This window comes from Calonectris borealis, chromosome W, assembly GCF_964195595.1.
Source record: "Calonectris borealis chromosome W, bCalBor7.hap1.2, whole genome shotgun sequence".
Classification (NCBI taxonomy): Eukaryota; Metazoa; Chordata; class Aves; order Procellariiformes; family Procellariidae; genus Calonectris; species Calonectris borealis.
Window position 1 is genome coordinate 48790720 of NC_134351.1, and position 21831 is coordinate 48812550.

The following is a 21831-nucleotide window of genomic DNA, read 5'->3' on the forward strand; positions in this document are numbered from 1 at the left end:
CCCAGCACCGGCAGTCGGGGTGCCAGGAGGAGCTGTGCTTCCGTACCAACCACTTCTGAAGCAGCTTGAACCCCTTCATATGCTGCCAATATCTCCTTCTCAGTTGGAGTGTAGCGGGCCTCGGATCCTCTGTATCCCCGACTACAGAACCCTAAGGGTCGACCTCGAGTCTCCCCTGGTGCTTTCTGCCAGAGGCTCCAGGTAGGGCCATTCTCCCCGGCTGCGGTGTAGAGCACATTCTTCACATCTTGTCCTGCCCGGACTGGCCCAAGGGCTACTGCATGGACTATCTCCTGTTTAATTTGTTCAAAGGCTTGTTGTTGCTCAGGGCCCCATCTGAAGTCGTTCTTCTTCCTGGTCACTTGATAGAGAGGGCTTACAATCAGGCTGTAATCTGGAATATGCATTCTCCAAAAGCCCACAACGCCTAAGAAAGCTTGTGTTTCCCTTTTGCTAGTTGGTGGGGACATGGCTGTTATTTTGTTGATCACATCCATTGGGATCTGACGACGCCCATCTTGCCATTTTATTCCTAAAAACTGGATCTCCTGGGCAGGTCCCTTGACCTTACTTTGTTTTATGGCAAAACCGGCTTTCAGAAGGATTTGAATTATTCTCTCCCCTTTCTCAAAAACTTCTTCTGCTGTGCTGCCCCACACAATGATGTCATCAATGTACTGCAGGTGTTCTGGAGCCTCACCCTGTTCCAGTGCGGTGTGGATCAGTCCATGGCAAATGGTAGGGCTGTGTTTCCACCCCTGGGGCAGTCGGTTCCAGGTGTACTGGACGCCCCTCCAAGTGAAAGCAAACTGTGGCCTGCACTCTGCCGCCAAAGGGATTGAGAAGAAGGCATTAGTAATGTCAATTGTGGCGTACCACTTGGCTGCCTTTGACTCCAGTTCGTATTGAAGTTCTAGCATGTCCGGCACGGCAGCACTCAGTGGCGGCGTGACTTCGTTCAGACCATGGTAGTCTACTGTTAGTCTCCACTCTCCATTAGACTTTCGCACTGGCCATATGGGACTGTTGAAGGGTGAGCGAGTCTTGCTGATCACTCCTTGGCTCTCCAGTCGACGAATCAGCTTATGGATGACAATCAGGGAATCTCGGTTGGTGCGGTATTGTCGCCGATGCACTGTTGTGGTAGCGATTGGTACTTGTTGTTCTTCAACCCTCAACAACCCCACAACAGAAGGGTCCTCTGAGAGACCGGGCAAGGTGGACAGCTGTTTAATTTCCTCCGTCTCCAGGGCAGCTATACCAAAAGCCCACCGGTACCCTTTTGGGTCCTTAAAATACCCTCTCCTGAGGTAGTTTATGCCAAGGATGCACGGAGCCTCTGGGCCAGTCACAATGGGGTGCTTCTGCCACTCGTTCCCGGTCAGGCTCACTTCGGCCTCCAATACAGTTAACTCTTGGGATCCCCCTGTCACTCCAGAAATACAAATGGGTTCTGCCCCTTTATAGCTTGATGGCATTAGGGTGCACTGTGCACCAGTGTCTACGAGAGCCTTATACTCCTGTGGGTCTGATGTGCCAGGCCATCGAATCCACACAGTCCAGTAAACCCGGTTGTCCCTTTCCTCCACCTGGCCGGAGGCAGGGCCCCTCTAGTTCTGGTCATAGTATCCGCTTCTCACTTCTTGCAAACGTGAGTCAAGAATTCCTTCGTTACAATCCAAAGTAAGATCAGCCCTTCTACTCTGTCTGGGGAACTGTTCACTGGAAACTGGACCGTCGTGAGACAGGTTTTTCCTGAAAACTGGAGCAGCATTTTTCCTGAGAGAACCCCCTTGTGTGATTGTTTTTCCTTGCAACTCACGTACACGTGCCTCTAGGGTCAAGGTAGGTTTTCCATCCCACTGCCTCATGTCCTCTCCATGGTCACGCAGGTAAAACCACAGGGTGCCCCGTGGTGTGTACTTTCGATATCCTCTCTCTTGAGGAGAAAAACGCTGACTCCTAATGGCTGAGATACTGGTCCGTACAGGTGGAGAATAGCACCTATCGACTTTGAGTTGCTGGACCTCTCGGGATAGTTTCTCTACAGCCGAGACAAGGGAGGAGGAGATAGTTTCTTCAAAATCCCGAAGTCTGTTAACCACCTCATCCACCGTTGGTGCTTCTTCCTCTTTCCAGCACAGTACTGCCAACGAACTGGCATACGACGCTGGTGCGCTCCGTACCAACTTCCGCTACATGGGTCGCGTGCACTGGACGTCATCTGGATCTTTGGGTGTTCGGCCGTCGTCCAGGTCACTATAAACCACCTCCAGCACGCCTAGTTCTCTCAGGTACTGGATACCTCTCTCCATAGTGGTCCATTTGCCTAGGCGATATATAACATCTTCCTTGAAGGGATACCTTTCCTTTACGCCTGACAGCAGTCGCCTCCAGAGGCTGAGGACCTGTGTCCCTTTTCCAATTGCTTTGTCAATACCCGCTTCCCTAGCAAGGGATCCCAGCTGTTTGGCCTCCTTCCCCTCTAATTCCAGGCTACTGGCCCCATTATCCCAGCATCGGAGCAGCCAGGTAACAATATGCTCGCCTGGACGACGGCTGAAATCTTTCCGCATATCTCGCAGCTCACTCAGGGATAGGGATCGGGTGGTTTCCGTCTCGTTTATGAGTTCTTCCTCTTCCTCCTCCTCTCCTCGTGATGTCCCTGCTCTTTCATCATCCCTTTCTAAACGACCTGATCTCCGCTTCCAAGATTTCCTCTTCTGTACAGGGGCAACGGATACCAGCAAGGGTTGGTCCTCTGGTTCAGCTGTAGTACCCGTTGCTGGGGTTTGGGTAGCTGCAGTGCTTGTCATGGGGGTTGGAGTAATTGTAGTGCCTGTTGCCGGAGCTTGAGTGGCTGCAGTGCTTGTCGCAGGCGTTGGAGAAGCTATGGTGACTGTTGCCAGGGTTTGAGTAGCCACAGGGGTTGTCATGGGGGTTGGAGTAGCCGCAGTGCCTGTCGTGGGGTTTTGAGTAGCCACCGTGTCTGTAGCCGCCCCCGAGACTCGCCGCTCCGCCCGCCCCGATGAGGCACCGCTGCTTGCCCTCCCTCTTTTCTTGTTCCTGAGGGTTGATCTCTGGACAGTATTCCTGAATAGTTGTTTAACCCTAAACAAGGCCTGAACCACATTCAGGAGACATAGCAATATGAACATGCTTGTTTGAACATCCCAAGGATATTCAAAATTCTCAGGGAATATTGTGGACATCTTTGTGAAGAGGATAGAAGAAAAAGGAGTTTCTGACGATATGGAAGGGAAGATGAACAAGGGGGAGAGAGTGTCCCATCCCGTCTCCCCCTTAAATTCATTCTCCGAGGAGAAGCAAGTGCAATTACCAATAATTTCTAAGAGGTGGTTCCCGAGGTACAGAAATGACGGCAGTGCCGAGTACAGATACCAGATTAGACTTACGACCAACGATTTTATCACCTCATAAAACAGCAACAAAATGATAATCTTGGCCCAGTTCCGAATAATGATAAACAGCACAAAAGGGAACATATACTGCAAGCAAGGTATTACATGACCCAACATTGAGAGCCAGCCCCACAACTTTGACAGCCAATACATCAACATTGTGACCAATCTATAGAATGGATGCTTATAACAATTTTGCCTTAACACACTTTGGTCAGATCTATCGTTATCTCAACCCTTCGAGCCCCACGTTGGGCGCCAAAAAGGACTGTCGTGGTTTAACCTGGCAGGCAGCCAAATACCACGCAGCCGCTCACTCACTCCCCCCGCCCCCCCAGTGGGACGGGGAGAGAATCGGAAGGGTAAGAGTGAGAAAAACTCGTGGGTTGAGATAAAGACAGTTTAATAGAACAGAAAAGGGAGAATAATGATAATAAATAATGATAGAATATACAAAATGAGTGATGCACAATGCAATTGCTCACCACCCGCGCTGACCGATAACCAAGTAGCGATCGGCACTTCCTGGATCACGCCTACCGTTCATATACTGAGCATGACGTCACATGGTATGGAATACCCCATTGGCCAGCTGGGCTGGCTGTCCTGATTATGTTCCCTCCCATCTTGTGTACCTAGCTCAGTCAGTAGGCACAGGAGCTGTCCTTGGACTAGGAGGGCACTTAGCAACAACTGAAAACATCAGTGTGTTATCAACATTCTCCTCATACTAAATCCAAAACACAGCACTAGGAAGAAATTTAACCCTATCCCAGCCGGATATCTTGGAAAGATAACAAATTTTAATTAGAATAAGGAACAGTTGCAAAGTAGAGAGTAATAATTTGACTGTGAAGGGATGAGTTAAAAGACATGGTCTATGTTTGCCAAGGTGATCAGCTCTGGTGCCGGCATGATCCGCAGCGGAGTACTCTAGCGTGGTGTACAAGGGGGTTTCCTGAACCAGGGAAACCTCAGGGGAGTGGAGAGACCCGCCAGGAGCCTGCAGCTCGCATGACAGCGGCTGATGAGACCTGGGCAGGGCCAGGAGCAACAGTGGCCAAGCCGCCACATGTATAAAAGAAGCTCCTAGAGAGCACTAGCAACCGGGGGGGGGGCAAACAGGGCGTGGCACAGCAGTTTGCACAGAAGGGTGCTGTAACTCTGCTGGCCCAACCACGGAGCAATAGTATCTACCCGGCAGAAGGCCATGGCCTCTCTAAACTCTGCACCCACCATGACTGACACAGCTTCGCAGACAGAGCTCCTATGGGAACACGCTGCCACCCAGGTGTCAGGCTGCAAGGTGTGCCCTACTCTTATGCCAGTACTGGATGGCAGCAGTGAGTACACCTGTGGGAGGTGTGTCCAGGTAGAGGAACTCCTCAGCTTAGTGACAGAGCTCCAGGAGAAGGTGAGTAGGTTGAGGAGTATCAGGGAGTCTGAGAGAGAGACTACTGGAACTGCACCCTACCTTCCCTGGGACAGGCCTGTCAGGCAGACAGGACACATGATATGGAGGGTTCCCTATCCTCTCTCCACCCGGCAGAACGCAGTGACTTAAAGGATAGGGGGGAATGGCGACAAGTTCCTGCCCAGTGCAGCAGGTGCATCTCCTCTGTGACTACCTCACCTTCCCAGGTGCCCTTGTACAATAGGTACGAAGCTCTGCAAATGGAACCAAACAATGATGAGGATGATGGTCCATCTAGCTTGGAGGTGTCACCGAGGCTAAGTCGGCCTATGCACTGTGTCAAAACCACTTCCATAAAGAAAAAAAGACGGGTTATTGCCATAGGAGACTCTCTTCTGAGAGGAACAGAAGGCCCAATTTCTTAGGGAAGTCTGCTGCCTCCCTGGGGCCTCGGTTAAAGTTGTTACAGGAAAACTTCCTACCCTGGTACAGCCCTCGGATTATTATCCATTATTGATTTTTCATGTAGGCAGCAACGAAGTTGCAATAAAAAGTCCGAGGGCAATCAAAAGAGACTTCAGGGCCTTGGGACGACTGGTTAAGGGATCAGGAGCACAAGTAGTGTTCTCCTCTATCCTTCCAGTTGCAGGGAAGGATGAGGGAAGAAACAGGAAGAGCCAGCTGATCAATAACTGGCTCCGAGACTGGTGTCACCAGCAGAATTTTGGGTTTTTTGATCATGGGTCATTCTACACAACACCAGGCCTGCTGGCAACAGATGGGGTACACCTGTCTCAAAGGGAGAAAAGGATCTTTGTGCAGGAGTTAGCAGGGCTCATTGAAAGAGCTTTAAACTAGATTTGAAGGGGGAAAGGGATAAAACCAGACTCAGTAGAGATAAGCCTGGGGGCGGCACACCAATGTTTGAGGGACGGTGTGCTAGCGAGGTCCTTCAGTCTTCTCCACGATGTGCTGAGTACACCGGGGCACATTTGAAACGTCCCTGTACTAATGCGCGCAGCACCCTAGCCATCTTGGTGGAGGTAGGGGATGGAGATCCATACGGCAGCAAAGACGCAAGGGTTGTTGATGTGTTAGAAACCACGGAGGCACCTGAGAATAGACACATAGGAATTAGGGCTTTTCCCCCAAAAAGGTGGCAGGATCAATAGCCCAAATGAAGTGCATCTACACCAATGCACGCAGCATGGGCAACAAACAGGAGGAGTTGGAAGCCATTGTGCAGCTGGAAAACTATGATATAGTTGCAGTCACGGAAACATGGTGGGATGACTCACGCAACTGGAGTGCTGCAATGGATGGCTATAAACTCTTCAGGAGGGAGAGGCAAGGAAGGAGAGGCGGTGGGGTAGCCCTGTATGTTAGGGAGTGCTTTGACTGTCTATAGCTTGACAATGGTGATGAAAGGGTCAAATGTTTATGGGTAAGAATCAGAGGAAAGGCCAACAAAGCAGATATCATGATGGGAATCTGTTATAGACCACCTAACCAGGATGAAGAGGCAGATGAAGCATTCTGCAAGAGGCTGGGAGAAGTCTCACATTCACTAGCCCTTGTTCTCATGGGGGACTTCAACTTACCAGATGTCTGCTGGAAATACAATACAGCAGAGAGGAAACAGTCTAGGAGGTTCCTGGAGGGTGTGGAAGATAACTTCCTGACACAGCTGGTGAGGGAGCCAACTAGGGAAGGCGCCCCGCTGGACATGTTGTTTGTGAACAGAGAAGGACTTGTGGGTGATGTGATGGTTGGAGGCCATCTTGGGCACAGCGATCACGAAATGATAGAGTTGTTTATTCTCGGAGAAGTAAGGAGAGGGGTTAGCAGAACTGCTACCTTGGACTTCCGGAGGGCAGACTTTGGCCTGTTTAGGGGCCTGGTTGACAGAGTCCCTTGTGAGGCAGTCCTGAAAGGCAAAGGAGTCCAGGAAGGCTGGACATTCTTCAAGAAGGACATCTTAAAGGCACAGGAGCAGGTCGTCCCCATGTGCTGAAAGACGAGCCGGTGGGGAAGAAGACCGGCCTGGCTAAAAAAAGAGCTTTGGCTGGAACTCAGGAAAAAAAAAATAAAAAGAGAGTTTATGACCTTTGGAAGAAGGGGCAGGCAACTCAGGAGGACTACAAGGATGTCATGAGGTTATGCAGGGAGAAAATTAGAAGGGCCAAAGCCCAACTAGAATTTAATCTGGCTACTGCAGTAAAAGACAATAAAAAATGTTTCTATAAATACATTAACAACAAAAGGAGGGCTAAGGAGAATCTCCATCCTTTATTGGATGTGAGGGGGAAACAGTGACAAAGGATGAGGAAAAGGCTGAGGTACTTAATGCCTTCTTTGCCTCAGTATTTAATAGCAAGACCAATTGTTCTCGGGGTACCAAATATCCAAAGGCTGTTTACCTGGACTTCAGTAAAGCCTTTGACACCATTTCCCACAGCATTCTCCTGGAGAAACTGGCTGCTAATGTCTTAGACAGGTGTACTCTTCGCTGGGTAAAAAACTGGCTGGACGGCCGAGCCCAGACAGCTGTGGTGAACGGAGTTAAATCCAGTTGGCGGCCGGTCACGAGCGGTGTTCCCCAGGGCTCAGTACTGGGGCCAGTTCTGTTTAATATCTTCATCAATGATCTGGATGAGGGGATCGAGTGCTCCCTCAGTAAGTTTGCAGATGACACTAAGTTGGGCGGGAGTGTTGATCTGCTGGAGGGTAGGAAGGCTCTGCAGAGGGACCTGGACAGGCTGGATCGATGGGCTGAGGCCAACTGTATGAGGTTCAACAAGGCCAAGTGCCGGGTCCTGCACTTGGGTCACAACAACCCCAGGCAACGCTACAGGCTTGGGGAAGAGTGGCTGGAAAGCTGCCCGGAGGAAAAGGACCTGGGGGTGCTGGTTGACAGCTGGCTGAACATGAGCCGGCAGTGTGCCCAGGTGGCCAAGAAGGCCAATGGCATCCTGGCCTGTATCAGAAATAGCGTGGCCAGCAGGAGTAGGGAGGTGATCGTGCCCCTGTACTCGGCACTGGTGAGGCCGCACCTCGAATACTGTGTTCAGTTTTGGGCCCCTCACTACAAGAAGGACACTGAGGTGCTGGAATGTGTCCAGAGGAGGGCAACGAAGCTGGTGAAGGGCCTGGAGCACAAGTCTTATGAGGAGCGGCTGAGGGAACTGGGACTGTTTAGCCTGGAGAAGAGGAGGCTGAGGGGAGACCTCATCGCGCTCTACAACTACCTGAAAGGAGGTTGTAGTGAGGTGGGTGTTGGTCTCTTTTCCCAAGTAACAAGCGATAGGACAAGAGGAAATGGCCTCAAGTTATGCCAGGGGAGGTTTAGACTGGATATTAGGAAAAATTTCTTTACTGAAAGGATTGTCAGGCACTGGAACAGGCTGCCCAGGGAAGTGGTTGAGTCACCATCCCTGGAGGTATTTAAAAGACGTGTAGTCGTGGCACTTAGGGACATGGTTTAGTGATGGACTTCGCAGTGTTAGGTTAACGCTTGGACTCGATGATCTTAAGGGTCTTTTCCAACCTAAATGATTCTATGATTCTATTTCAATTGGCATGACTTAAAGCAGCCATGTAAAGGATATTTTCAAACCACATGAAAGATGTCTTGAAGATGAATTGTCATCTGAAGTGAAAAGCTCAAGATCTAAGCTGCCAAAACTATAAAGCAGTGCAAATTTCACTCATCAATAGACTAAGTCAGAACTAGAACTCAGTAGCTAGTTTTCTTATGAAGAATGCATGGTCAAGGGGAATCATACAGTGCAACTGAAATATTCAGTTGTTTCTTGCTCTCTGCCTGAAACATTATGAAACATTGCACATTTAGCAATATTTTGGGATGCATATGTTTAACTTTTAGAAATACCAAAGGGAGAAAAGATTATCCCCTAATCACTATAAAACCTACTTAAAATGGACATGAAACCTGCATCTAAGGTATTGAAGTAGAAAATGTTCCTGGCTGAAAAAGCTCAATGAGGACAGCAAGATATAGCTGTGGATACAGAACAGTATCTCAAGGTTAGAAAAACAATTTAGACTAAAACCCTTTAGTTTTACCAGGACACTGAAGCAATGTGATGTTTGTGGGTAGTTCCACTAATGTAACATTCGAGTTAAGTGTTCAAGAACTAGCCTTCTGGCCTGTAACTTTATTACAGTCCTTCCTTCAACAATACACAAACTAAGGATTACCAAATCCTTTTGGTATCCTATGTACATACAAAACTAGCCTAACAATGATGTCTTCTCCAAAAGAAAAGTGCCAGTTATCTAAACTTTTCTTCCTAACTTACATGGAGTGCTAAGTAGGTTCAACCTTCTCAAAGACTAATGGAATTACATGCAAGAATACCACTGAATTTCAACATGCAACATCATCCTACAGCAGCATGGGAAAGGAAGCAACGAGACTGAAGTGTTTCCAAAATTAATTGGTATGACTGAGGCTGCAGCCAAAGGCAAGGTAGATTTGTAGTTGAATAGAAAGGAGAACCTGTTGGCCATGCTTCTTTTGATGCAGCTGTCCTGGTTTTGGCTGGGATAGAGTTAATTTTCTTCCTAGTAGCTGGTATAGTGCTGTGTTTTGGATTTAGGATGAGAAGAATGTTGATAACACACTGATGTTTTAGTTGTTGCTAAGTAGTGCATTTACCCTAGTCAAGGACTTTTCAGCTTCCCATGCTCTGCCAGGTGCACAAGAAGCTGGGAGGGGGCACAGCCAGGACAGCTGACCAAAACTGACCAAAGGGATATTCCATACCATATGACATCATGCTCAGTATATAAGCTGGGGGGAGTTGGCTGGGGGGCAGCGATCGCTCCTCAGGGACTGGCTAGGCATCAGTCGGCGGGTGGTGAGCAATTGCATTGTGCATCACTCATTTTGTATATTCTATTATTGTTATTATTATTACTATTTTACTTTATTTCAATTATTAAACTGTTCTTATCTCAACCCACGAGTTTTCTCACTTTTACTCTCCTGATTCTCTCCCCCATCCCACCGGAGGTGGGGGGAGACAGCAAGCGGCTGTGTGGTGTTTGGCTGCTGGCTAGGGTTAAAACCACGACAGTCCTTTTTGGCACCCGACGTGGGGCACAAAGGGTTTGAGGTAATAACAGATTAACTAGAGCGTACTAAGGAATTTATATCTGTTAACAGTAGCCGATCACAATATTGATTCATCTGTTCTCGATATTAGTTTATCTGATCTGCACCATGCTCTTGTTTTTGCTGTACATGTTAAAGATTGGTGCTGGGTTTTGCAGTCTGTTGTGCTCTGCAGTGATTAGCGATGTTTTGCCTGGGAGATATGTTATTAAAACACTGGCCTTGAGCATAATCTGGTATTTAAGTTTTGTACTGAAGCCATTACTGTACTTCGGGTACCACCTCATGGAGACAATTAGCAATTATACCTCTTCCTCTGACAGGTTTTTTATGGAGGAAATACAAAATGACACCTTCGCTACCTTCTTCTATGATGTTTCCTCCGTCATTACAATAACTTTTCAGTATCATCTTGAACATCCCTGGGTAGTTAAGATACTTCTATTGGTATTTCTTGGGAATATTGTTTTGGAATTGTCTAAGGTTAATAAGCAATTTAAGAACATCATCCAGATATCTGCCCCAAGGCTGGACAGTTATGAGTGGCAGGGTGAGTGGGATAGCATGGGCAAATGCCTAGGACGGTGGGCACCCCCAGTGTTCTGGAACTTCACCCCTGAACAAGTGCAGAATCCAGAAAAACAAGTAAAGTATTTGGAAAAAGTATTCTGTCACCCTGGCAATTCCAGAGAGACACAAATCACTGCAACGTGCTGGAGCCTGGCCTATGCCTACCGAGCCCTGTTCAACACTATTCAGAAATCCCAAGGAGAACAGGTCTCTGGATGTGATGACAAAACGACAGGCACTGCGGCTACTCCAACCCCTGCAACAGAGAACCAACCCATGCTGGTATCAGTTACCCCTATACGCAAGAAATATACAAGAAGAAACACACAAGAAAATCAGCTCGTTTAGTAAGGGATGAAGATGAACCAGGGCCATCAGGAGAACAGGAGGAGGAAGAGGCAGAACCCGTAAATGAGATGGTAACCACCCGATCCCTATCCCTGAGTGAGCTGTGAGATATGCGGAAAGATTTCAGCCATCGTCGAGGCAAGCACATTGTCACCTGGCTGCTCTGATGCTGGGAGAATGGGGCCAGTAGCCTGGAATTAGAGGGGAAGGAAGCCAGACAGCTGGGATCCCTTTCTAGGGAAGGGGGCATTGACAAAACGACTGGACGAGGGGCACAAGTCCTCAGCCTCTGGAAGCGACTGCTGTCAGGCGTGAAGGAAAGGTAGCCCTTCAAGGAAGACGTTATATGTCACCCAGGCAAGTGGACCACCATGGAGAGAGGTATCCAGTACCTGAGGGAATTAACCGTGCTGGAGGTGGTTTATAGTGACCTGAACAACGAGCAGTTATCCAAAGACCCAGATGAAGTCAAGTGCACACAATCCACGTGGCGGAAATTTGGACAGAGCACACCAGCGTCACATGCAAACTCATTGGCAATAATGACCTGGAAAGATTGAGAGGAACAAACGGTGGATGAATTGGCTGGCCAACTCGGGCAATACGAAGAAAGTCTCTCTTCCTCCCTCATCTCGGCTGCGGAGAAACTGTCCAAAAAACTGTCCCAGGAGTTCCAGCAACTCAAAAAGGATAGGTCCTACTCCCCACCTGATGAATTGGCTGGCCAACTCCGGCAATATGAAGAAAGTCTCTCTTCCTCCCTACGGGCCTGTGTCTCTGCTGTGGAGAAACTGTCTCAGGAGGTCCAGCAACTCAAAGAGGATATGTCCTATTCTCCACCTGCACCGGCCAGTATCTCAGCCATTAGGAGTCAGAGTCCCTCTGCTCAAGAGAGAGGATATCGTGGATACACACCCCGGGGCACCCTGTGGTTTTACCTGCGTGACCACGGAGAGGACATGAGACAGTGGGATGGAAAATCTACCTCGACCCTAGAGGCACGGGTACGTGAGTTGCAAGGGAAAACAACCACAAAAGGCGGTTCTGCCAGGAAAACTGCTGCTCCAGTGTCCAGCAGGCAGTTCCCCAGACAGAGTAGAAGGGCTGATTTTACTTCCAATCTTAATAAAAGGACTTTTGATTCGCATCTACAAGAAGTGAGTAATGACTACTATGACCAGGACTAGAGGGGCCCTGCCTCCAGCCAGGTGGAGGAAAGGGACAACCGGGTTTACTGGACTGTGTGGATTCGATGGCCTGGCACATCAGACCCACAGGAGTATAAGGCTCTCGTAGACACCGGTGCACAGTGCACCCTGATGCCATCAAGCTATAAAGGGGCAGAACCCATCTGTATTTCTGGAGTGACAGGGGGATCCCAAGACTTAACTGTATTGGAGGCCGAAGTGAGCCTAACCAGGAATGAGTGGCAGAAGCACCCCATTGTGACTGGCCCAGAGGCTCCGTGCATCCTTGGCATAGACTACCTCAGGAGAGGGTATTTCAAGGACCCAAAAGGGTCCTGGTGCGCTTTTGGTATAGCTGCCCTGGAGACGGAGGAAATTAAACAGCTGTCCACCTTGCCCGGTCTCTCGGAGGACCCTTCTGTTGTGGGGTTGCTGAGGGTCGAGGAACAACAGGTGCCAATCACTACCACAACAGTGCACTGGCAGCAATATCACACAAATCGAGACCCCCTGATTCCCATCCATAGGCTGATTCGTCGACTGGAGAGCCAAATAGTGATCAGCAAGACTCGCTCACCCTTTAACAGTCCCATATGGCCAGTGCGAAAGTCTAATGGAGAGTGGAGACTAACAGTAGACTATCGTGGCCTGAACAAAGCCACGCCGCCACTGAGTGCTGCCGTGCCGGACATGCTAGAACTCCAATACGAACTGGAGTCAAAGGCATCCAAGTGGTACGCCACAATTGATATCGCTAATGCGTTCTTCTCCATCCCTTTGGCAGCAGAGTGCAGGCCACAGTTCGCTTTCACTTGGAGGGGCGTCCAGTACACCTGGAACCGACTGCCCCAGGGGTGGAAACACAGCCCTACCATTTGCCATGGACTGATCCACACCACACTGGAACAGGGTGAGGCTCCGGAACACCTGCAATACATTGATGACCTCATTGTGTGGGGCAGCACAGCAGAAGAAGCTTTTGAGAAAGGGAAGAAAATAATTCAAATCCTTCTGAAGGCCGGTTTTGCCATAAAACAAAGTAAGGTCAAGGGATCCGCACAGGAGATCCAGTTTTTAGGAATAAAATGGCAAGATGGACGTCGTCAGATCCCAATGGATGTGATCAACAAAATAACAGCCATGTCCCCACCAACTAGCAAAAAGGAAACACAAGCCTTCTTAGGCATTGTGGGCTTTTGGAGAATGCATATTCCAGATTACAGTCAGATCGTAAGCCCTCTCTATCAAGTGACAAGGAAGAAGAACGACTTCAGATGGGGCCCTGAGCAACGACAAGCATTTGAACAAATTAAACAGGAGATAGTTCAGGCAGTAGCCCTTGGGCCAGTCCGGGCAGGACAAGATGTGAAGAATGTGCTCTACACCGCAGCCGGGGAGAATGGCCCTACCTGGAGCCTCTGGCAGAAAGCACCAGGGGAGACTCGAGGTCGACCCCTGGGGTTCTGGAGTCGGGGATACAGAGGATCCAAGGCCCGCTACACTCCAACTGAGAAGGAGATATTGGCAGCATATGAAGGGATTCGTGCTGCTTCGGAAGTGGTTGGTACTGAAGCACAGCGCCTCCTGGCACCCCGACTGCCGGTGCTGGGCTGGATGTTCAAAGGGAGCGTCCCCTCTACACATCATGAACCGATGCTACGTGGAGTAAGTGGGTCGCACTGATCACACAACGGGCCCGAATAGGAAACCCCAGTCGCCCAGGAATCTTGGAGGTGATCACGAACTGGCCAGAAGGCAAAGATTTTGGAATATCCCCAGAGGAGGAGGTGACACGTGCTGAAGAGGCCCCACTGTATAACAAACTACCAGAAAATGAGAAGCAATATGCCCTGTTCACTGATGGGTCCTGTCGCCTTGTGGGAAAGCATCGGAGGTGGAAAGCTGCTGTATGGAGTTCTATACGCCAAGTTGCAGAAACTGCTGAAGGAGAAGGTGAATCGAGCCAGTTTGCAGAGGTGAAAGCCATCCAGCTGGCCTTGGACATTGCTGAACGAGAAAAATGGCCAGTACTTTATCTCTATACTGGCTCATGGATGGTGGCAAATGCCCTGTGGGGGTGGTTGCAGCAGTGGAAGCAGAACAACTGGCAGCGCAGAGGTAAACCCATCTGGGCCGCCACATTGTGGCAAGATATTGCTGCCCGGGAAGAGAACCTGGTTGTAAAAGTACGTCACGTAGATGCTCACGTACCCAAGAGTCGGGCCACTGAAGAACATCAAAACAACCAGCAGGCGGACCAGGCTGCTAAGATTGAAGTGGCTCAGGTGGATCTGGACTGGCAACATAAGGGTGAATTATTTATAGCTCGGTGGGCCCATGATGCCTCAGGCCATCAAGGAAGAGATGCAACATATAGATGGGCTCGTGATCAAGGGGTGGACTTGACCATGGATACCATTGCACAGGTTATCCATGAATGTGAAACATGGGCTGCAATCAAGGAAGCCAATCGAGTAAAGCCTCTCTGGTATGGGGGACGATGGTTGAAATATAAATATGGGGAGGCCTGGCAGATTGATTACATCACTGTCCTGGTTTCAGCTGGGATAGAGTTAAATTTCTTCCTTGTGCTGTGTTTTGGATTTAGTATGAGAAGAATGTTGATAACACGCTGATGTTTTCAGTTGTTGCTAAGTACTCTGCTACTCAAGGACATTCAGCTTCCATGCTCTGGAAGGGGCTGGGAGGGAGTATAGCCAGGACAGCTCGCCCAGCTGTCCAACGGGGTATTCCATACCATGTGTCGTCATGCTCAGTACATAAATGGTAGGCATGTTCCAGGAAGTAGCGATTGCTGTTTTTTGGTCACTGCTTACCACCCGCTGAGCAACTGCATTTTGCATCACTCATTTTGTATATTCTATCATTATTATTATTGTTATAATAATTATTATCATTTTCCCTTCCTTTTCTGTTCTATTAAACTGTCTTTATCTCAATCCATGAATTTTACTTTTTTTTTTCTGATTCGCTCCCCCATCCCACTGTGGGGGCGGGGGGAGTGAGCGAGCAGCTGTCTGGTGTTTGGCTGCCTGCCGAGTTAAACCACTACAATCACACTCCCACAAACCCACCACAGCAAGCGCTGTGTGCTCACCATGGTGGAAGCAACCACCGGATGGCTGGAAACATATCCCGTGCCCCATGCCACCGCCAGGAACACCATCCTGGGCCTTGAAAAGCAAGTCCTATGGCGACATGGCACCCCAGAAAGAATTGAGTCAGACAACGGCACTCACTTCCGAAACACCCTCATAGACACCTGGGCCAAAGAGCATGGCATTGAGTGGGTCTATCACATCCCCTACCATGCACCAGCCTCTGGGAAAATCGAACAATACAACGGACTGCTAAAGACTACACTGAGAGCAATGGGTGGTGGGACATTCAAGCATTGGGATACACATTTAGCAAAAGCCACCTGGTTAGTCAACACCAGGGGATCTGTCAATCGAGCTGGCCCTGCCCAATCAAGACTCTTACGTACTGTAGATGGGGATAAAGTCCCTGTCGTGCACATAAGAAATATGCTGGGGAAGACAGTCTGGGTTACTCCTGCCTCTGGCAAGGGAAAACCCATCCGTGGGATTGCTTTTGCTCAAGGACCTGGGTGCACTTGGTGGGTAATGCGAAAGGATGGAGAAGTCCGGTGTGTACCTCAAGGGGATTTGATTTTGGGTGAAAATAGCCAATGAACTGAATTATATGATGTTACTTGCTATATAATACTGTATGTCATCACTTCTATGGTTGCTATATGCCATATCAACGGTCTTGCAGCAATAATCACCCAGATTAATGTAGGATGAACTCCGATGAAACCAAGCAAAGTGCAACGATGATAGAACCGGACGAGCACAGCAATAATGGAATCAGAACTGGCTTCAGGATGCAACAGCCCAACACCACACACCATCTCTCCTGCCCTGAAGGACTGTTCTGACAGATGGAGCCCAAAGTCATGGACTAAATGAACTCAATGGACATTTTAGAGGGATGGCCCATGGACTAAGGGAATGATATCTGTGTGTATATACATCAAAAGGCAGGAAAAGTGGTAATTGTTAATTGGAATGTATTGGAAAATGTGAGACCTGGGTATTATGTAGATGGTATAGAATAAGGGGTGGATATTGTCCTGTTTTTTTCTGGGATAGAGTTAAATTTCTTCCTAGTGGCTGGTATAGTGCTGTGTTTTGGATTTAATGAGAAGAATGTTGATAAGACACTGATGTTTTAGTTGTTGCTAAGTAGTGCATTTACCCTAGTCAAGGACTTTTCAGCTTCCCATGCTCTGCCAGGTACACAAGAAGCTGGAAGGGAGCCTAGCCAGGACAGTTAACCCAAGTGACCAAAGGGATATTCCATACCATATGACATCATGTTCAGTATATAAACTAGGAGGTGTGGTCCAGAAAGCAGTGATCGCTTCTCAGGGACTAGCTGGGCATCGGTCAGTGGGTGATGAGCAATTGCATCATGCATCACTTGCTTTGTATATTCGATTATTATTATTGTTATTATTATTATTTTACTTTATTTCAATTATTAAATTGTCTTTATCTCAACCCACGAGTTTTCTTACTATTACCCTCCCAATTCTCTCCCCCATCCCACCGAAGGTCAGGGGAGTGAGCAAGACGCTGTGTGGCGTTTAGTTCCTGGCTCGGGTTAAAACCACAACAGCAGCTCAGGATACGATGGGCTTTCTGGGATGCAAGTTCACAATGCCAGCTCATGTCCAATTTTCCATCCACCAGTATCCCCAAGTCATTCTCCGCAGAGCTACTCTCAATCCATTCATCCCCCAGCCTATATTGATACCAGGGGCTGCCCCGACCCAGGTGCAGGGCCTTGTACTTGGCCTTGTTGAACCTCATGAAGTTCACACGGGCCCACTTCTCGAGCTTGTCCAGGTCCCTCCGGATGGCATCCCATCCCTCAGGCATGTCGACCGTACCACTCAGCTTGGTGTCGTCTGCAAACTTGCTGAGCGTGCACTCAATCCCACTGTCTATGTCATTGATGAAGATATTAAACAGTATTGGTCCCAGTACGGACCCTTGAGGGACACCACTCATTACTGGTTTCCACTTGGACATTGAGCCATTGACTAGAACTCTTTGGACACAGCCATCCAGCCAATTCCTTATCCATCTAACAGTCCAACCGTCAAACCCACCTCTCTCCAGTTTAGAGGCAAGAGTGTTATGGGGGACTGTATCAAAAGGCCTTACAGAAATCTAGGTAGATGACATCCATAGCTCTTCCCTTGTCCACTGATGCAGTCACTCCATCATAGAAGACCACCAGATTAGTCAGCCACAATTTGCCCTTGGTGAAGCCATGTTGGCTGTCTCTAATCACCTCCCTGCCTTCCATATGCCTTGACATGTGTTCAACGATCTTACTGGGGTTAGAGGTGAGGCTGACGGGTCAGTAGTTCCTAGGGGCCTCCTTATTACCCTTTTTAAAATATGGGTGTGATGTTTCCCTTTTCTCCAGTCACTGGGGACTTCACTTTACTGCCATGACTTTTCAAATATGATGCAGTGGCTTGCCAACTACATCAGCCAATTCCCTCATGACCCTGGGATACATCTCATCAGGTCCCATGGACTTGTTTATATTCAGGTTCCTCAGGTGGTCTCAAACTTGATCTTTTCTTGCAATGGGAGGGACTTCGCTCCCCATCCCTGCTTTGAGATTCAGGGGCTTGAGAGATGTGGGAAGAGAGATTGCCAGTGAAAACTGAGGCAAAAAAAATTGTTGAGTACCTCTTGAGTACATCTATCATATCAGGAGAGGGCATGCCACAACTAACACCAATGCTACAGGCCTAAGAATAATCTTGCAACCCAAGTATAAACACCAAGTGCTTAATTTTTCCCTTTTATATTATGTCACCCAAACAGTTTCACTACCACCCTAGGTGGAACAGTCTGTTGGCCAAAGTTTTTTTTCTTACAGTCGTAGCTGGATGTCATAACATAGATTACTAGTAGACCCAGGGAATGCAGTTTATTTTTAAATGTATTCAATATAAGGTTACATTCTAACAAGTGATCAAGTTCACTGAACTTTGTGCGCCGCCCCCCCCCCAAATCACTTCACCACTGATGTTATCAAGTTGATTATCACAAGAACCAAGCCACTGAGAGGATACAATACAAGTACTTCTATGGGATAAAATATAAACATTACCCATTTATACTGAAGTAGACCAGAATGGGTTCTATATCAAAACACTCTAGGTATAACTTGGATCAGTTTCTGCTAATATTAAACATATACTCTCTCTCAATATGCCAAGAAGATAAATCAGTTCTAAGGATTTACATGCAAATCTGCAGATGCTTTCAGCACTTCAAGTATACCTCTGGGACACCAAGCACATGAATCAGAGACTCCTCTAGTTAGACACTTTTGAAAACTGGACCTGCTCTCTAGACAGCATTTGACACACAGACACACACCAAAAAAAAAAAAAAAAAAAAAAATCATCATATGGCCTACAATCTAATACAACTATCTTCCTGACAAGCCAGGATGAACACTTCTCAGTCTCAGCTCTAGTGAAGAGCAAACCTTTATCCACTTTAAAGAGAAAGCACAGACAAAAGAACTGGACACCCTTATGGCAAATTCAGAAAGCAACCATGGATGAGACGACAATTTTAATATGCTTATAGGATTCCCAGGCAACTCATCTAGATAAAACAGCTGCAGAAAACTCTCTTCATCTCAAGAATGCTTTAGTTTGTTTAGCAACATGCAATTGCTTAATTCACATTATTGGAGAAGAGCCATTATTGCTGAAACCTCCAAGAATAACACTTCTATTTGCTGCCTTCTATACATTTTTTTTTTTTGCTAGCTTTACGACCTCCAGAAAACACTGCAAAAGAGTAAAACCACGTTTTTCACAATTAAAGAAGCAAAGAACTTCACATTGGTAATACTGACCATCCAAAATTTATTCTTTATGCCTGATGCCCTAATCAGTCTGTTTATGATTATAGTCTACTTTTCTCTGAGTTAGTTTAAAGAAATATTAATAAAGCACTTCCTCCTACAGCACACAGATATGCCTGTATTCAGACTACTATAGACCTTTGCATTTAAGAAAAAAGTTAGGTATCTTCTCAAAATATTACATTTAACATATCTAAACATTTAGAAGATAACAGAAGTCATAAGCTATAAGCAAAACTTATTTACAATAAAAGTTTTTTCATACCTAATAATTTTATAAAATAGAATTACAAACTTAGCGGACAATGCAAGAACTTGTAATCAAGCAGACTTTGTTTTAATTAAATATCTGATGTTGTCTCAGTAGCCTTATCTTTCAATTAAGATAATTTAGTCTTCAAACACCATCACAACATGAAAGCTTGCTTAACTACTATAAATACAGTAATTTAAGTAAACAGCAATGCATTATATCAGCACAGAAAGACTTATGTGGCAGCATAAGAATTGGCACTGTGCGTGGTCTTACTTAACATTTCTGTTAGTTTGGAAATTGGTAAACAGCACATGAATTTGATGAACAGAGAATACTTGAACTGAGGAGAGCTCTAAACAGTAACAAGTGCAAGAAAAAATTAATAGCAGCACCCTAACCCTGCACTCATTAAAATCAATGGTGAAGTTTCTCATTTAATAGCATGGGATCAAGGTCCTGAGGTTTCTGTAGTTGTGGAAAGGACAACAAAGATTCAGCTTGGGAGAGAACACAGGCTAAAGGGGGGCGGGGGGGAAGGAATCACCTGAAAATTAATTTTATAGTTAGAATAAGTGTGAAGAGAAGGAACACAAAAAATCCTAAGGGTAGACAAAACAAAAATTAAGAACTGACATTTCTCTGTTGAGTCCTGCAAGGCTTAGGGGTTGTCTTCTTGAAGAAAAGTTTTGAAGGTTTTTAAGAACTTGCCTTAAGACACAACAAAACACACACAGAAGAGTGACAAAAAAGGAGAAAGCAAACAATGGGAACAAGTGATATACCCAATTAGGTTTCAGAGAACTAAGTAGTACGGCTCAGTTGAGCAGACAAATTGCCTTCACCTTAACTCATACTTTTATAGACTTAACCAAGCTTTTTCTTTCAGCCACTGATTACTTAACACATCTGGCAATAGTACAACTCAATTTTCCTTGTAAACTCTTACCTTTACATAAGGCTAGGTGGAAATTGGCTATTCTATTTAAAAGGTACACTCTGTTAGGAGGTGCTGAAGCTGGTAGCTCAATAAAGGCAAGGCTACCACAGTGCCATACCCCCAGGTCCAAAGAGTAGCAAGACTGAGTGAGCATGTATTTCCAATAGGCACATATGCACACAATACATACACGCAAAGCCAGACACACAGATCAACACTGACAGAAAAATACAGCAGCACTCTCACAAACAGCACCAATGGCCTGTTCCTCTCTCTGGCTGATCAGGATGAAAGCCCGTTAATGGAAAATACATACATATGTACAATATGAATCCCTCCAGTAGCTGGCCCCTATATCCCTAGTCTCCCCCATTCCTAGCAACTGGGCATGTGAACTCCCAATGAACTCCCAAGGCCTGCAGCCCCACTCCAGCTGCTGGTACTCAGACCTCATGCATGCACACATACATACACACACACACACACATACTGTGGATTCCTCCAGTAACTGGCCTTAGACACTCAGTCTATCCAGTAGCTGGCCCCTGGATCCCCTGGTCTTCCAATTGCCTCACACACACACACAAACAGGTCTCTCTGGTAGCTCATCCAGACTTATGGCCTTTCTACAGTAGCTGTCTCTCAGACCCTCTGGTCTCTCCAGTAACTGACTCAGACTTACAACCTCTCCGATACCTGTCTCCCAAGCATCTCATCCTACTTTCTGGCTAGTCCAGCTTGAAGTTTACTAGCTATTACATGCACCCACACAACTGGAAAGCACTCCAGTTGCTGGGACCTCAGGCTCATGAGCCCCTATAATTCCATGGCCCCTTCTCCAGTTGCTGACATCTAGACCTCCATACACACACATGCACACAAAATAGAGAACCTCCTCACCTAGGAAAAATAGTTAGGGAGTTTAATAAGACAGGACAGGCTGCATTGATCAGGCACAGGGCGTGGACAGACAAGCATACTGATCAGCAACCTGTTTACATGTGACTGGGCCTTTTATCCCCTTATCCCTCTATTTTCCCATACTTATTCCTTTCCAATCCACCTTGATACCTCCCCTCCCCTTGCCTTTGGGCCTTCCCCTAAATACCCCATACTAAGTCTTGCACAATCCCAAAATGCTTTTCCCCTGCATCCTATATCCCTGAAGGCAGAACACACACCCCCCCATCCCCCAGAGTCTGCACAGTAATATAAGGAGAGCCTCTCTTCTTGTTGACTCCTCTCAGCAGGTCTCACACCCAGACAATGGGCTGACTTGCAAAAATAAGGGTTTCTTTGAACCCAAAATAATACAAGTTGTCCTGGTTCTGGCTGGGACAGAGTTAACTTTCTTTCTAGTAGCTGGGGAGGGCGCTGTATTTTGGCTTTGGTACAAGAGGAACGTTGATGGCCCATTGATGCTTTGGTCGTTGCTTGCACCGAGGACACAGTGGACTTTTCGGCTTCCCATGCTCTGCCAGGTGCACGGGAAGCTGGGCAGGGGGAGCACAGCCAGGATGGCTGACCCAGCTGGCCAATGGGGTATTCCATACCATGTGAC

The 21831-nt window shown here is 47.3% G+C and overlaps 1 protein-coding gene across 6 annotated transcripts in view; it reads right to left on the minus strand.

Moving 5' to 3' along the window:
• Positions 1-21831, minus strand: part of LOC142074828 (E3 ubiquitin-protein ligase KCMF1) — a 96965-nt gene that overhangs the window by 51508 nt on the left and 23626 nt on the right. Inside the window, exon 1 of one of the 6 annotated variants that reach the window (XM_075135720.1) lies at positions 19967-20042. The exons of 3 other annotated variants lie outside the window; for them this stretch is intronic. Coding sequence is in view for 1 of the 3 variants with exons in the window: in XM_075135713.1 (XP_074991814.1) it covers positions 6438-6564 (127 nt within the window). In the remaining 2 variants the exon portion in view is untranslated. Of the gene's footprint in view, positions 1-6437; positions 6621-7256; positions 7342-19966; positions 20043-21831 lie in introns of those variants that run through there. 2 more of the 6 variants (XM_075135719.1, XM_075135713.1) reach the window with 2 other exon arrangements.